This window comes from Zingiber officinale, unplaced genomic scaffold (genome assembly GCF_018446385.1).
Source record: "Zingiber officinale cultivar Zhangliang unplaced genomic scaffold, Zo_v1.1 ctg26, whole genome shotgun sequence".
Lineage (NCBI taxonomy): Eukaryota > Viridiplantae > Streptophyta > Magnoliopsida > Zingiberales > Zingiberaceae > Zingiber > Zingiber officinale.
In genome coordinates this window covers 65009-83016 of record NW_024589927.1, presented here as the reverse complement: position 1 = coordinate 83016, position 18008 = coordinate 65009, and the positions used below count along the sequence as shown (strand labels likewise).

At 39.3% G+C, this 18008-nt stretch overlaps 1 protein-coding gene across 6 annotated transcripts; it reads left to right on the top strand.

Moving 5' to 3' along the window:
• Window positions 1-5725: 5725 nt before the first annotated feature.
• LOC122037332 (calcium-dependent protein kinase 4-like) lies at window positions 5726-10389 on the top strand. Of its 6 annotated transcripts, none has more exons than XM_042596763.1 (7): window positions 5726-6082; window positions 6165-6714; window positions 6830-6928; window positions 7124-7231; window positions 7785-7847; window positions 8914-9084; window positions 10000-10389. In XM_042596763.1, the coding sequence occupies exons 2-7, from the start codon at window positions 6697-6699 to the stop codon at window positions 10126-10128; spliced, it is 588 nt and encodes a 195-aa protein (XP_042452697.1). In that variant the 5' UTR covers window positions 5726-6082; window positions 6165-6696; the 3' UTR covers window positions 10129-10389. The 6 variants fall into 6 exon arrangements, with proteins under 6 accessions (XP_042452697.1, XP_042452695.1, XP_042452696.1 ...); XM_042596761.1 differs by having other exon boundaries at window positions 5730-6082; window positions 6830-7025; XM_042596765.1 differs by adding an exon at window positions 9298-9386 and having other exon boundaries at window positions 5731-6082; window positions 6165-7025; window positions 10011-10389.
• The last annotated feature ends 7619 nt before the right edge of the window (window positions 10390-18008 follow it).

Sequence of the window (18008 nt, the reverse complement as noted above, 5' to 3'; positions counted from 1 at the left end):
TCCGAGCATGTCTTCCCCCATGCCTTAGCCACTACACTAATGGTTAATAGCCATCCGTAATTTATCGCCTCTGTGTTAGCCTAAGGATGGGTTGACGGGAGCGCTAGGGGCGAGCGAATTGTCTTTTGTCATATATAAATGATAATTATTCAACCTTGGACAGGGTTGAGTTAGTTAGTATGGGACAGAGTTACTACCATAGGATAAGGGTTGAGTTGGTTAGTAGTGGGCAAAATTACTACTATAGGGTTGAGTTGGTTAGTATAGGACAAAGTTCTTATCATAGGACAAGAATTTGAATCTCGACAAAGCCAAGGAAAAAAAAGACAACTACAGCTTCCCGATTTACCTCCTCATAGATGGTCGTAGGGTCGATCGTGTTGGGTCACTGGGGTGGCAGACTTCACCTTTTTACTACCATGAATAATAATTATTCAGTAGGTTTGTAGAATTGAGGAAGAATCGAATCCCGACAAAGATGGCTAGTTTCGGTTTCCTGATTTACTCCCTCTTAATCGTGTAGGGTAGTCGTGAGGGGCCCTAAAATGACATATTTCACCTTTTTATACAAATGAATGATAATCATTCAGCCTTCGACACATAATTATAGGATAGATATTGTTATAATGGACAAGGGGTTAAATCTTAGCAAGCTGAGAAAAATGTCCTCCCTTACAATGGCCAACTGTAGTTTTCCGATTTATCTCTTTATAGATGGTCGTGAGACCGATCATGTAGAGCTGCTGGATGATGGATTTTGCCTTTTTACTACCATGATCATTCATGGTAGCAAATGAATGATTATTTTTATTTTAATCGATCGTGGGATTAATTTTTAATGCACGTAAAATATCTCTCCGGATGTTTGATCTTACCCATTCAAAAGGTCGTTGTACTAGTATTGGTGCAGGTTATACTAATAATCTAGTTTTGATGTATGATAAATAGGTTAAAATCAGATGTGTTGTTTGTCTAACCTTTCTACCAAGTGTGCTTGAGTTGACTGGTCTGAAGGACCTGACACTAGTCTAAAATCCAGCTAGGTTCGTGGGACCTGATAGATGGTGGGAAGTTCAAATAGGTCCGCGGGCCCCGATATCTGGTAGGAAGTCTAGTTGGGTCCGTAGGATTTGACAACCGGCCGAAGTATAGTTGGGTTTGTGGACCTGACAACTAGCGGGAAGACCGGTGAGTCAAAAGCAAGTCAAGTGACTACAGTTGGTAAGTGAAGGTAAGCAACCAAAGGAGAGATCCAGTGAGGATGCTTTCCCCATTGAGGGAACTGTAGGCGTCGATCCAACTTAGGTACATTTGGGAAACCTAAATTCAGATCTTAACTAGATCCTGGTCTCGAGGAGCCAGGATCTAATTACTACTCTTATCTACTGAGTTGTACTAACTCTGTTTTGCAAGATGAACCTATTTTTGTTACTCAAGACTAACCCTTTTTTGTCAAAAAAAAAAAAAAGAATGAGCTGAAAGAGGGGGTCCGAACGCCCGGAAGGGGTCCAGGCGCCGGGACCAGTCTCACCCGGGCAAGTGCCTAGGGCACCCTGGCGATCCGAGCGTCCGGAGTCGGTCCAGGCGTCCAGACCGCAAAACTCATCCACAAGCTGATGTGGAGAGCGTCAACTGGCCGAGCCACGTGGTCCAGGCGCCTAGAGGGGTTCCAGGCATCTAGAATGGGCCTATTTAAAGGCCTTCGACCAGGAGCTTCACAACAACAATTACTATAAGTTTCTCTCTTGCGTGCTACTCCGAAAAGGCTCCAACAATACGGAAAGGCTGCTCCGAAGTTCGCAGAACAAGAGACTATATTTTGTTTCCTTTCTATTTGTCGGTAACTTTTATTTTCAGTTCTTATACATAACACTTTTTGCGAACTAATAGTGATTGCCCAACCAAAGCACTTCACGAATGTGGGTCTTGGAGTAGGAGTCGCCGAAAGCTCCGAACCAAGTAAAACTTGATTTGTTAGCATTATTTTTTATTCTTCCGATGCGTACTTGTTTTTAGTTCGCTCATAATTTTTTTTTTCAAAGAATTCTATTCCCCCCCCCCCCCCCCCCTAGCGTCTTTCTGATCCTACAAGTGGTATTAGCGTCGGTACCGCTCTGAATTGGTGCAATCACCAATCAAGTAAAGGGGTGATTTTTTTCTTGCTTTTAATACTTGTCTTTCGATTTTTTTTTTTTTTAGTTTTCTCCATAAAATCCAAACTGGTATAATTACCTCTTTGGATAAATTTTTCATTGCAAACTACTCTGATTTAGTGCACCACCAATCGAGTCTTAATACCCTTATTCTTCTCCCACACTGCTAATCCAAGACCTAGTCTTGGGACTTCTTTTCTTTTTCCTCTTTTGTGTGTAAGGTTCATGGCCCAAAATGAGGGATACAATATTGTACGTCCTCCCCTCTTTAACGGTGACAATTTTTCATACTAGAAGAAGCGGATGGAGGTATACCTGCAAATCGATTTTGACCAATGGTTCAGCGTCACCAAAGGATACAAGGCTCCAGTTGACCATAGGATCGGAACTACAACAGACCCAGAAAATTAGAATCCTAAGATGAATAAAAAGGTCCATATTGACTTCAAGGTACTTAACACAATTCAGTGCGGGCTAACGAAGGAAGAACTAAACCACATCGGCCCACACGAAAACGCAAAGGAGCTATAGGACAACCTCAAAGAACTACACGAAAAAACAAATGATGCCAAGGTAACTGAACTAAACTCACCTTTGAATGAATTAGTTAATACTGAAATACGGGAAGAAGAAAAGATGACTTGAGATGACGAAGATCGAAAGCATCACAATTACCTCGCACTGATGGCAATGGAACTTGAATCAGAAAGCGAGACGAAACAAAATGGCAAGTCCAAAAATGAATCAAGCAACGAGTCTGCACTTGTTTCCGAAGGTTCGAACGAGGTATCTTCTATCTTAACCTCTAAATTTTTTAAAATAATTGCATGCCTAAATAAAAAATTAATAAAATTTGAAACACAAAACAACTCACTCCTTAAAGAAAACCAACATTTTAAGGAACAATTAAACTCCCAAACAAAAAACACTAACTCAACTCAAGTCGAAAGACTTGAAAAGGAAAACTTTAAATTCAAAATTGAAGTAACTAATTTAAGAGAATTGTTGGAAAAATTCACAACTAGATTCAAATACCTAGACATGATACTTAGATCACAAAGAGCTGTGTATAAGAAGTCCAGACTCGGATACAAGCCCGGCTCAACTAACAAAACTTTTATATCACTTATAAGCCAAAATAAGAAACAAACTAAAGCCTGGGTTATGAAAGCGTACTTAACCATGTAAGTAGGACTCAATCAATTTTATGTACCTAAAAAAAATTCATTATCTAAAACCAAATCCAACTAAACTTATTAATTCAAAATCAAACCAAAATAAACCTTCAAAACTAAATTCCAAACTAAAGAATGAAATAAAATCAAATAAATCAAATCGTAAAATGAAGTCAAACAATTCAAACTCAAATAAATTTAAATCAAATAAAGGCTAATTTAAATTACCATCAAGTTTATTATAACTATAAAAATAATCAACATAAACCAAAAACCTAAACCTAAAAGTTTAATAATTCAGGAGGAGACTCCAAATTAGCTAGCACCTCCAAAATAATAGTTTAGCCGATTGGATAATTAGGATTAGATAAAAAAAGGGATAAAAGTTTAACTTGACAAATAATACTAGAGAAGTTTTAGATGATAGTAAGTTAAAGAAGCTATGTCTATGCCTGTCTAAGAAGATATGACTTTGACCTAGTGCATTTGGCTTAGTGGAACTAATTGAAGCTACCCCTTACCAATCCTAACTGGCTAGACTAAAGTTTTGTTATTAAATTCTGTGGATAAGACTATTTGAAAAACCACGAAGGTATGGTTACTCTAATGATATCCAAGTAACTCACCACAGCTTAGAAGTTTATCCAAAGAATGCATGTTTATTGAATCCAAAGCTAAATTTGAATCTAACAAAAGTTTAAACCAAACCTTGAAATTCAAGTTAACTCATCTCACGAAATCATAGGATCCCTTGTTTGAAAACTTAGACTGGGTGAGATGAATAAGGATAAATTTTAAATTAAATCAAATTAAATTTTAAAAAATCACACTTGAGCTAAAAGCTTGTTTCTTCTATTTTTTAGGAATCTAAATAGATATTAGACAATGGTTGCTCCCGACACATGATCGAGGATCAAACAATGTTCACAAAATTGACCTTCAAAAGACTAAGAACAGTTGCTTTTGGAAATAACGGTAAACTAAAGGTAATTGGAATAGGTAATATTGAATTATAATCTAATTTTATTATTAATAAAGTACTCCTTGTTGAAAATTTCAAATTTAACCTACTAAATGTTAGTCAATTGTGTGACTCTGAATTTAAAATTAGGTTTGTTGGAGCAATTCCAATGATCCGTGCAACCATGTGTTTTGGTGTTTGGGCGAAGGGTTTAAGTTAAGTTCACCCTTGTATTTGATATGTGTATTTGAGTTATGCAGGTTTACAAGATACACATATCACTCAGCTTGATGCATTGAGTTCGGTGAAGGATGGAGCATCCGAGGGATCATGAATATGACACCAAGGACAAGAGCAGAAGAAAACGCACTTCGAGGCATACACGAAGGATGACATTGGGACGAGCCGCGGGCTTGAATGCATTCGAGGAATGAGAGCCAAAGGAAGAAGCTTGAAGGTAAGAGTTGAGGGAAGCGACTTCAAGGCATACACGAAGGATGACATTGGGATGAGCTGCAGGCTTGAGTGCATCCGAGGGACGAGAGTCAAAGGAAGTAGGCTTGAAGGCAAGAGGTCAAAATTGCAAAGAAGATTCGAATTGTAAGGATGAGGGTCCGAGTGCTGAAAGACTATACTTGGGGTACCAGTCGACTAATAGAAATAGCAGCCGACTAGTACAACAGTCGACTAGGAGCGAATAGAATGTTTCTATTCGCTCGACCAGTATGGAGCAGTCGACTGGTACTTTTACCAGTCGACTGATATCGAGCCGTTGGGTTGTAACGGTCAAAATTCCACAGAGAGCAGTCGACTGACACTTTCACCAGTCGACTGGAAGGCGGGGTTTTCCAACCCGTGGCCTATATAATCAAGGCTTGGAAGCTTGGTTAAGGTTGACAAAATAGAAGTGGTTAATCCCTATTAGTAGTCTACTAGTACCCTAGCTTCTCAAGAGTTCTTGTGAGAGTTGTGGTGAGGTTTCTTCACTCACAAGGAGTTACGTAAGCTAGTCGAAGGTCTTCCGGGGAGTAATCTACCGACGGATAGGAATCCTCCACCTTACGGACAGCCGTGGAGTAGGAACTTTATTCTGAACCATGTAAATCGACGTGTCGATTTGTTTTCTTGTTCTTTCTTGATCTTTAGCTTTCATATTCATATTAGTATTGTATTTTCTCTTGTGCAACTAATAAATATGTAGGAAGCGATTGATTTAGGATGCACGTACTATAAGAAAATTAAAATTTAATAACACTTAAACGATAATATTTTTTTTTTAAAGCGTTTCTTTTTTTTATTTATAACGTTTTTTACTAAAAGTATTGTGTATATTTTATATTTTTTTTATTAAAGATAACGCTTTTTCACTTCACCGTTGTTTATTGGTATTTTTGTTGAGTTAATGACAACGCTTTTTAAGGAGACGTTGTCTATGATTATATTTTTAATATATGTTACAACGATTCCCCTCCCTCAAAATTTCCACAGCTATCTCCACCAAAAGTCCATGAAAAACGCATCTTCGCCAAAACCCTCCTCCACGCCGCCCTCACTAGCCTCCTCCGCCACTCCTCCGGAAGGAGCTCGAACACTGCTCAGGAGAGCGACTCAGGCACAACTTCAAGGAATTCATATCCATTCGGAGCGATCGCGAAGAGGAGGGTGGGAATGGGATGAAGCTTGAAGCAGATTGCAAGGATAAGACACACTAGATGAGCTCCGCCCAACTCTAGAGCCCTAATTCTACCGCCAACGACAAGGTCGACGATGATGGCAAAAGCATTGCGGATGAGGTACGAAAGAAGAATCTTGAGCGGTGTTTTCTCCGATTTGATGTTTTTTTAACAGACAAATAATTTGGTTTTGGTTACAAAGAAATGAAAAGCCTGATCTTACGGAGGAGAAGGAGATCGATTGCTCGGAGTCGAAAAGCTACCATTTTTCGTCCGGATTCTTTCCGTTTAAGAGCTCAAAGGAGGCGTCGAAGCCCTCAATGACACCATGTGATCTCTCTCTTCTATCGCTCCCGCCGTCAAGGTGTTGCCTTCCCCATCTCTTCGACGACCGACGAACACTCTGACAGTGGCTCCGGCGCCAAGCACTTCGACAGCGCCAAACCAGCATCTGACGATGCACACCTTAGCTTGCAATTGCAGCATCCTCCGAGGAAGACGAGGCGGTGCTGGGCGTCAAAACTGCATTGCTACATCAAGATCGCAGAATCAAGGAGTATAAATAATGGTTGTCTAGATTCATTTACCTGACCAAGATGGAGCTTGAGAATTTCTTGTCGGAACCACATTCTGTTTGACATACTTACATTGGAGGGATTTTGATCCGACCAGATAATTGTGAAGAACCTTTATTACCTAATAGGGATGGCAAACTGAGTTCATTTCATTAGGGGATGACCAATCTTATTGAAGTTGGTGCTTTTGGCTTATCTCTGATTCCATTTTATTGCTGAGAAAATGTATCATTAGAGGAACACTTTATCCATCTCAATATATCTTTGTATTTTATGGTTCATTCTTTTGCAGGAAACTTTGCACAAGCACCATGAAAAAATTGATGATCTAGAGGCTTCCTTGATTGGGTACGAGGCAAAAGAAACTAGTGATGAAACTGAAGAAACTATGGTACGTGGAAGCTAAGCAAAGCTTGATTAGGAATTGGCAGATTTCTGCAATCACTGTTTATTGTGTCTTTGCTCTTGAAGACATGGCATACTCTGAGGTAGCATGATTTATCTGTTAAAGGGTAGATATTTGTTCTCAGGAGTTTATTTATTTTTTATAAACAAGTTCTCTGAGACGCTAATTCATTTTATGCAGGCAATAGCTAGTACTCTGGATGAAGAAGAGTTAGCTGATCTCAAGGACCAGTTTCAAGTAATTGATGTTGATAAAAGTGGTTTAATAAGCTTTGAAGAAATGAAACAGGTTAGACTTGATAAACTTTTTCTTGCATGCTTTGGAAACTTTGGTTTAGGCATCAGCATGACACTGATATTCTCTATGAGTATTATTTTACAAGATTTGAGGTTTTTTTTTGCTTATATATATAATGCATATTTTTTACAACCTGGTATGCAAAAAAAAAAATAATATATTTATCAATCATGTGGATCATTGCTACTGGAACTTGATATTGTAACTAGTTTCTTGTTTTGAATTATAATTTTTTACTTAAAAGGTATTTCATGGTTTTGCCTTATAGAGAGAGAGAGACTCATGACTTCGAGCAGCGTTTAGTTCCTCTAAGTCTAACATATTTCTTGATTTTATTTGCCACTCTTGTACTTACTTTTTTCATTTAGCACTGCCTTCTCTCCATTGTTTACTTTTTTTCATTTCGGACTACCTTCTCTCCATTGTCCAGTGTCTACTAAGTGTTACACAATATAGTGGTCCATTCGCATTACATAAATTAGAATCAATTTGGAAAATGTACCATCTCTGACTCTGCTGTTAATGATTTTTTGGTCATGGTCAGGCTCTGGCAAAGGATGTGCCTTGGCGATTAAGAGGACCACGCGTACCAGAGATTCTTCAGGCTGTAAGTCTCTCAGTTCAATATCATTATTATAGTTGTCTGCTGATTCAGCTACTGTACTGTTTCTATTGAATTATGCATTTAATACTGATAGCAATCTGTTATGGACTACTTCACAAATTGCTAGTACAACACATGTAGTTCTTTTAGCAAATTGGAATGCTATAGATACGTAATTTTTACTTCTTTGATTCATCGTAAACTATGTTTGTACATTTGATAGTTCCATCACTTGCTTTGCTCTGAGACTACTTTTCTTACAGCATTACTTCTAAAATGTATATCTCTGTCACTATATGTGATTAATGTTTGTTTAAACAAACTGGAAACAGTTTTTTTATTTTATTTCCAAAATTTTCATTTATCAACATTCTTACATTTTCCCCCTTGTTTTGGGGGAAAATTAAGCAACTTTATATAAAAAAATATATATATGAAAAAGAAAACAAAAGGCAAGCTGCTGCATTCTTTAATGGTTTACTGGATGACCAGCACATTCCTATCGCATGATTATGCACAGAAGGATGAAATTAAATGAACTTGTTAGGCCTATTGCCCTGACCCTAAATTCTTGAAGTCAATGAATCGTCTTGTTAATAAGTAATCATACATGCGTCATAACAACAAAGAGGTACACCGCCTAAACTCAAATGAACCCATCTTAAATTAATGTCGATACCAATTAACAAATGAACCTCAATTGATCTCTATTCATTATGCATTTCTTAAATCTCTGCTTCCATTTTTTTAATTTGGATGATTAATGTTTCAGCTTATTTTTCATAGTTTCAATGTGTAATTAACATACAAAACCTTAACTGATTTCTATCCATTATTCGTTTCAGAAATCTCTGTTTCCGTAATTTATTTGCTATTTTGGTGGCTAGTGCTTACTCGTGCAGTTTCAATCTGTGATTAACATACCTTAACTGATTTCTATTTGTTATCCATTCTTAAATCTCTGCTTCCATGTTTTCGTTTGCTATTCGAGTAACCCTTCTCTAGCGTCAGTACACGACCTTACCAATTTGTCGAAACTGATGGACTGATGATTTATGTTATTCCACAGATAGATAGCAACACCGATGGACTTGTTGATTTAAGAGAATTTGTTGCAGCAACTTTGCATGTGCATCAGATGGAGCAAGACTCTGACAAGTGGCATGTCCGATGTAAAACTGCTTTTGACAAATTCGACATGGAAGGGGATGGATACATTACACCAGAGGAACTTAGAATGGTGAGCTTCTTTAGCATTATGGTTTTTGTATTAATTTGTGGTGGTCACAATAACAAATGTGAAAAAAGTATGTGTATCGTGGTACCGAAGTAATAATGCACACCACTCAGTCTCAGAGCACGATAGAACAAATGCACACCACTCATGATTTATCTGCAATCACTATTTATGTTTCTCAAACTATAGTATGATGCAAATACTATAACATTTCAGATTTTCTTTTTATGGGCTGTGAGCAACAAAAGATTTGGTGGTTTGAACTTTTCATCTAAAGAGGTTGGTTGAAGTGCTTGCAATCTCAGGTAAATATGTCTGTGCATCTAGAACTCTAGAAGGCATTGTAATATGGTCATAATTGATCATTAAATTGAACTACATGTGCAGTTAACTGAAAGTCTCCGCATTAGCTGGAATAGTTGCATCATATTTCATCAATAACCTAAAGATGCTAATTTGTTATTTTCAATTTAAAGCTTACATACCACTTGCTAAAAGTGAGAGTGGTCCATGTAATTATGTTACTCAAAACATTAACTATTGGGTGATAGATTTTATTCAGAGTTAGTGGTGACTAGTTAAAATAAGAATGCTTTCTTTTCATGTATATTCACCACACGATTATTGTGAGTTAAGATATCACTCCTTTGAACAATTAATAGAATCGTTCAATTAATTGTATTTTAAAAAAGACAATGCTTTGTCATCAGTAAGGTATTTACTTTCCCTATATTTGTCTTTATGTTTAGTTGATAGTTTTATTTCAGTTGACTCTATTCTTATGCATCAATTTCTTGACTTTTTTAGAATAAGGTTTTCTTTAATGAGAGAAGTTGAGATTGTGGAAATTTTACATATCGTTTGCTTATTCTTGTTGTCTTTTATTAAATGTTGAGATTGCGGAAATTTTACATGCAGTGCCCTTTCAGATATTTTGAAGGTGAAAGGAGGTATTCAGGAACTCCAGCTAAACAGCTTGGGTATGGATTATTAAAGAAGCAACAACTACATGCTATATGGCACTGCATCCGAACCTCAGGGGTGTGACTGGGAAGTACTTTGACGAATAACTACCAAGAAGGCTTTAGGATTTAAGCGAGAAGATGGTTAAAGCCAATAAATAAAGAACATTCAAGTCAAGAGGATAAGTAATATCTATCAATATCCTTTAAGTTCATGTAATAAGATGTAGTCAATAGGAGTAGCTTTGAATGTCGCCTAATTAAATTTTTTTGTATGTGAGTAATTATGTTTGTTATAGAAGTGTAAAGATGATAATTTTTATATTTATCTTGGTTGTTTATTTAATAATATGTTGTTAATTGAAGTAGATTCATTTTCATTTATCTTTTATTTGTCTTTGGTATTAAAAGATAATAATTTAAAACCTCTTGTCTTTTACTAAAAAAGACAATGCTTTTTTATGAGTTGTGAAACTGTTTGTCTTTGTTAAAAAATACAATGCTTTTTATGTATTGTCTTTAACAAAGACAACGTTTTTTTTGTGCTGTCTTTGTAAAAAAAGACAACGCTTTTAAAGCGTTGCAAAAGCGTTGTCTTTGCTACAAACGGCAACGCTTTTAAAGTCTTGTCTTTGAGCAGACTTTTAACAACAGTGCTTTTAACAACGCTTTTTCAGCCACATAGACAACGCTTTTAAAGTGTTGTCTATTAGTTTTTTTCTTGTAGTGACGACTATTCAACCCTCCTTCTAGCCGACCATTCGATTTCTAAGATCTCCCAACAAGTGGTATTAGAGCGAGGTCGCTCTCCGTCAGACTAACCGCCGAGGAAGCTAAGAAGATGACTAGCTTGATTGATTCGTCGAAGTATAAAGGAGGAAGCTTATGGGACATCACCTTTTGGATGGTGAAAATAAAGAACTTCTTTGAGATAGATTAGGACACAATGATGGTCGTCGAGGAACCATTTGAAATCCCAAGAGACAAGAAAGGAAGGAGACTCCGACCACGCCATTGGACTGAGGAGCAACGATCACGATCAATGGCAAATGATAACGTAATATCAATATTGATTGAACTTTTCTCTAATGATGTGATGAGTCGTGTAGGTGAATATGAGAATGTCCGCGATTTGTGGAGCAAGGTCAAGATAGTTTTAGGAGAAGAACTCATGTCTACACAAGAAGAAAGAAAATTCGAAGAAAAGGATGGTCTTAAACAAGCACCTAGGATCTGGTATGAACGACTGACCTCCTACCTAATCTCCAAAGGATTCAACCAAGGTCAAATTGAGCTAACTCTATTTGTAAAGTCAGTCAAATAAGATATATTTATAGCCCAAGTATATGTAGATTACATAATCTTTGGTTCAACCAACTCAGAATTTTTACAAGAATTATAACCTTATGGAATAAGAATTTAAAATGAGTCTAGTAGATAACTAACTTACTTTTTAGGATTGCAGATTAAACAAATTAATGAAGAAAATTATGTCTACCAACAAAAATACATCAAAGAATTACTTAAAAAATTTGGAATGAAAAATACTAAAGAAATAAAACTAACACAACCTTATATAGTGACCCCAAATGGAAAACTCGTAGACTTAAAATACTATAGGAGTGTCATAGGCAGTCTTTTATACTTAACTACAAGTCGACCTGATATCTTGTTTGCAGTTAGTATGTGTGCTAGATACCAAATATGTGCTAAGGAATCCCACTTAACTAATGTAAAAAGAATTTTTAGATATTTAAAAGGAACACCAAATGTAGGAATTTGGTATCCTAGAACACCTAATTTTGAACTAATAGGCTACTCAGACTCAAATTATGTTGGTTGTAAACTAGATCGTAAAAGTACAAGTGGTGGATGCCAATTACTTGGATCATCACTTGTCAGCTGGTTTAGTAGAAAACAATACTACGTTACTTTATCTACTACTGAAGCCGAGTACATTGCAATGGGTGAGTGTGTAGCACAACTATTATGGATGATGCATGATAACCATGATTTGGTCATAATATTTGGATTTATAAATGTATGCTTTTATGATCTTCTCAGATACTCATTTGTGGATTGTTGGATTTTGTTTGGTTTATATCCCAGTAAATGACAATTCATTTTTGTTATTTTTCAGTTATTTCTCTTCAGTGTATCATGTTTTCCCCATTGTGGAGTTGCTTGTGTAGTAGGAACGGAATAGAAAAAACTAAAAATGTTTTTTTAAATGACTTCCGAAGCGGTTAACAACCACTCTTGGAAGGGAAAATGTATGGCAGTGCCCATGGATGTACAAACAGTTTACAACAACTTCAAAAGTTTGTACAAGCATTCTGAATAACCGCTCCTATATATTAATTTGAAGCGTTAGTTAACTGCCTCAAGAACAAAGCAACCACAGCGCTAGAAAACTGAATGTGATGCATGTTTATAGGTCTGATTATCAACCACTTCCAAAGACTAGAAACACCAGCGGTTAAACAACTGCTTCTGTGACTACCTGTTGGAGCTGTTTATAGCCCCTTCGAATAATTCTTTTAGGAATGGTTATTCTTGTTTCACCACCAGCTGTTGTTGTGGTATAATAGACGCTAGGAGCGAATGAAATTGAGTCAATAATGGAACCACTTCAAATTTATTTGAAGCGGTTAGAATACGCTTCAAAAGGTCCAAAAATTGGTTCTAAAGCCCTTGTTTTTTTGTAGTGTTTTCTTTTGATGTTCCTGCAATAAAAGCAACATCTTTCTCAGGTTTGGCGTTAGTTTGTTCGTGTAGCTCTAATTCACAAAAAAGTTCATCTAACTTTAACTTGAACAAATTCTTTGAAATCTTATAGGTATCCATGATAGATGTCCACAGTGCATTTCGAGGAAATGCGTTTAGAGCATACCTTATAAGATCCCGGTTCTCCATCTGGTGGTCGATTGTGTGAAATCCATTGAGGATGTCCTTTATCCTCGCATATAGTTGACTTGTAGATTCTCTTTCCTACATTTTTATGTTAAATAATTTAAAAACAGATCCCTTTTGTTACTTTTGCATCGTTGGTTCCCTCGTGCAGTTCTATGAGTTTGTCCCATAGCTCCTTCGCGTTTTCATGTGGGCCGAGCGGTTCAGTTCTTCCTTCATTAGCCCCCACTGTATTGTGTTGAAGGCCTTGAAATTAATTTGGGCCTTCTTCTTCATTTTCGGATTCTAATTTTTCGGGTCCATTGGAATTCCGACGTTGTCGACGGGCGCCTTGTATCCTTTGGTGACACTGAACCATTGGTCGAAGTCGGTCTTCAGGTACACCTCCATCTGTTTCTTTCAATATGAAAAGTCATCACCATTAAAGAGGGGAGGATGTACGGTAGAATATCCCTCGTTTTGGGCCATGAACCTTGCACACAAAAGAGAAAAATGTAAAAAAATCCCAAGACTATGTCTTGGATTAGTAGTGTGGGAGAAGAAGAAAAAATATTAAAACTCGATTGGTGTTGCACCAATTCAGAGTCATTTGCAATGAAAAAAAAATATCCAAAAAGGTAATTGTACCAGTATGGACTATACCGAAAAAGCTCAAAATCTGAAAGAGAAAAAAATACCCCCTTGCTTGATTGGTGATTGCATCAATTCAGAGTGGTACCTGGTCTGATACCATTTGTTGGATCGAGTCACACGTGAGAGTTGGGTGAATCACGTGGTTTTGAAAATTTATCTTTTCGGTTTTGAAATCAAAGGTACACATAGCGAAAATTAAGTAAAAAAAGGAGAACATAAGAAAAAACAATCGATTTATTTAGTTCGGAGCCTTCGGCGACTCCTACTCCAAGACCTAAATCCCGTAGACCTATCGATGGGTAATCCACTAAAATACCTCTTTCATACCTCCGGAAGAGGGAATCGAGTACAAGGATAAGAAATAGAAAAGTGTAACAAGATACACTTTCCTTTGTGCAAAATTAAATATAACAAAATAGCTTCATTACCGACAAGTAAGAATTGAAGTTAGAACGCTTGTTTGTCGATGTTGGTCTATCGTTCGCGATTGGAAGTCCTCGGAATGGTTGTCGGGCACAACAACTTCACAACACAACAGGAGGACGAAGTAGCAACACTTGGAAGCCCAAAAGATTGCGTGGAAGCTCGTATATAAGTTGTGCTTGAAGCTTTGGGCGAGCATCCTTATAAAGATCTTAGAAGGTGTCTTCCATAGCCATTAAAGGCGCCTCCAACCCGAGAAATCTGATTCCGAACAGCCCAGCTTCTATCCGCAATGATGTTTGAATTCTATCCTACGAAAGACGCCTTCAAGCCATTGAAGGCGTCTTTCATAAACAGTGCGTAGGTGCCTTCCATAGCCATTGAAGGTACCTTTGGGTACTGTTCATCCAAAGGTTTTTTGCTCCTTTTGCCCTGCAAGTTGTATTAGTCCAAAACTAAAATATCTAACCTACAAAACAAAATTTGCATAGTGAAAAATAAGAAGTAGTAATTAATTCATGTCCTTCCAGGACCAGGAACTAGTCAAGGTCTCAGATTAGGGATCCAAATTGGACCTGACCTGGACCGACGTCTACTCTCCCTCAACTGGGATGCGTTCTCACAAAGTCACTCTCCTCCAGTGACTTACCTTTACTTACCATCTTGCAGTTGGTTTGACTAGTTTTCTGACCCACCAGGTCTTCATGTCAGTTGTCTGGTCCGCAGACTCAACTGGACTTCTGTCGGTTGTCCGGTCTCACAGACCCAACTGGACTTCCTGTCATATATTCGGTCGGCCCTTTGACATATCTGAACTTTGCACCAGCTATCCAGTCCCACGAACCTAACTGGATTTTAGCCTGGTGGCCTATTCGTTGGACTCGTCAATTCCTATGCACTCGGTAAAGTAATTAAATCACAACAACACCTAAGTTAACTCACTTGTCATTCATCAAAACTTGAGTTAGACCGTTAGTGCAAACCGCACCAACAAAACCTTGAATGAAGTAGGGGAAGCCCTAAGCAGGTTAAGAGTGACCCGATACTTGAGGGGAGACTCTAAGCAAGTCAAGAGTAACCCGATACTCGAGGGGAGGCTCTAAACAGGTCAAAAGTGATATGACGCTTGAGGGGGGGCCCTGCGGTCCTTCATTTGAGGGGAATTGTTGGAGTTACAAAGTTATAAAAATAGTCCCACATTGAAAACACATGGGAAAGATCTGTTGGTGCAACCTTAGGTCAAGGTTGACCCGACTCGAGTTGACGTGACTCGAGTTGTATTTTGATGTTTGACTTGGGAAGATTGTCGGTGCAACCTTAGGTCAAGGTTGACCTAGTTGTGTTGCATGTTGATGTTTGACACTCGTGAGAGAGTTCTATTCTTGATGTGGGACAAGAATAGATGTTTGGGAGATTATTGGTGCAACCGTAGGTCAAGGTTGACCTGGTTGACCTGATTCGGGAAAAGTCCAAGTATGAAGACTTGGCACGGAAAAGTCCAAGCAGGGAGCTTGATACGGGAAAAGTGAGCTTGGCATTCGAAAAGTCCAAGTATGGAGACTTGGCATCGAAAAGTCCAAGCAGGAGCTTGGCACGTGAAAAGTCCAAGTATGGAGACTTGGCACGGAAAAGTCCGTGAGTGAAGCCAGGAATGGAAATCTGGTGAGTGAATCCAGTGAAAATCCTAGTGAGTGAAGCTAGGTGAAGGTGAAAGTCCGGTGAGTGAAGCCAGATTGGAAAATCTGGTGAGTGAAGCGGTGAAAATCCTAGTGAGTGAAGCTAGGTGAATGGGAAAGTCCTAACTGGATGTTAGGCGGTGTGGAAAGTCCCGTGAGTGAAGCCGGGTTGGAAAGTCCCGTGAGTGAAGCTGGGGGGAGAAAGTCCTAACCGGGATGTTAGGCGGTGTGGAAATCCTGGTGAGTGAAGCTGGTGAAAGTCCCGTGAGTGAAGCCGGGCAAGGGAAAATCCAGATGGATCGGGGATGATCGGACTTCTGTTGAAAGTCCAAGTGGGTCAAAGGATTGACCGGACACTTGGCGGGAGTTCTAGCAGTCAAGGGAGTGACCGGATGCTAGGGATGAAGTACCAATAGGTCAAGGTTGACCGGATATTGGTTTGGAAGACTTGGGACTTGGTTTGGGCAAAATCCAAGCTCGGATCGGTCAACCGATCAGATACTTTGCTCGATCGGTCCGGTGACCGATCGATATCGGTCAAGCTCTGTTGCATCGATCGGTCCGTGACCGATCGCGTAACAGAGGCGAAAGAAGCAGCCGATCGGTCCACGCATCGATCTGATCGGCCCGTGGACCGATCGAGACGAGCATCGCGAGAAGGGAAAGGAAGGGGATCGTAAACCGATCCACCTCTCTCGATCGATGCGTGGACCGATCGAAACGATCAGTGGCTGATCGGTCCACGCATCGATCGAGTATGCATGTAGGTTACGACTAACCGATCGGTCCGGGACCGATCAAGATAGGCCTGATCGGTCCGCATCGATCGGGGTTCTAGCTGCTATGACGCAACGGCTAGTTTCTTGCTTCTTCTTCGCAGTATAAAGGGCCGAGGGCTTCTCAGGTTTCTTCTTCTTCCTTGTTTTTCCCTTCTTGCTGCTGCTTCTTCTTCGAGCTTTGTTGAGCTCGTTGGGTGCTAAAGCTTCGCGTGAGCTTCTTCCTGTTGGTTTTCTAGCTAGGCTTGGATCCAGAAGCTGCGCTTCCCCAGGGTTCCTGCTGACTTCAAGAAGGCAAGCAAGTGTAGTTTACATTTCTGTTCTTGTTTTCTTGTTCCTATTTGTACTCCTATTGCTGTTGCAAATATTGTGGCGAGGTTTCTCCACCCACAAGGAGTATATTGTATTAGCCGGTTCTCCGGGGACTCATCCACCGACGGATTGATAGGGCTCGTCCACCTTACGGACACGCCGAGGAGTAGGAGTATCATCTCCGAACCTCGTACATCGCTGTGTTAAGGTTTGATTTTCTTCTCCTTTCGTTTCTATTTGTATTTCCGCTGCACTAACCTAATCGTAGGAAGAAACGCGATCGATTTGGGGCGGCTATTTACACCCCCCCTCTCTAGCCGAGTACGAAGGATCCTAACAAGTGGTATCAGAGCAAGGTTGCTCTTCGACGGATCAACACCCGGGGGAGCACGGGCTAGAGATGGATCTCTATGGAGAAGATGTCACGATTCAACCCTTCTACGAGTCTCACGACAACTTCACATATTGGAAGGTAAGGATGATGTATTTTCTTAGGACTAATATGTTAAATTGGTTTTGTGTACAAGAAGGGTTTTCCCCACCGATGGATGAGGAAGGAAAACCTATCAAGAAGAAGGAGTGGACGAAAGAGCAAATCCACCAATCCACAATCAACGACGAGGTAACGAAAATTCTTGAATTTTCATTACCTAGTGATATCTTGCATAAGATAGGTAGATACAACGATGCCAAGGAATTGTGGAACAACTTAGCAAAGTTCCATGAGGAGAGCTCAAATTCAAGCCATGAAGAGGAGCTAAGTGAGCCAAGTAGCTCACATCATGGAGGAGCGAATTGGGAGTTGAGGGCTACTCAACATCCAAGGAAGAAGAGGAGGAGAGTTCCTCTTGTTCAAGTTCGGAGCAAGAAGAAGAGACATCTACCTCCGGAAGGGATGAGGAAGAGAGCTCACACCCATCCCCAAACCTAGGTAACTCAAGCATTTCAATTTCAAATAAGTTACATATAATATGCTTTGAGTGTAGGGAACATGGACATTACAAGAGTAAGTGTCCAAAGAGGGTAAGAAAGACTCCACCGGCGCCAAAGTTCAAGGAAGCCGGAGTCCCAAAACGCAAGGGCAAGGAGCACATCGTGTGCTTCCAATGCAAGCAAAGGGGACACTATAGGAGCCATTGTCCGAGGGGGAGGCAACCTCACAAGGGCAAGAGACCGGGCACAACGATAGGGGGAGCTAAGGCAAATCCTAAGGTAACCTCTAAGGTTCATTA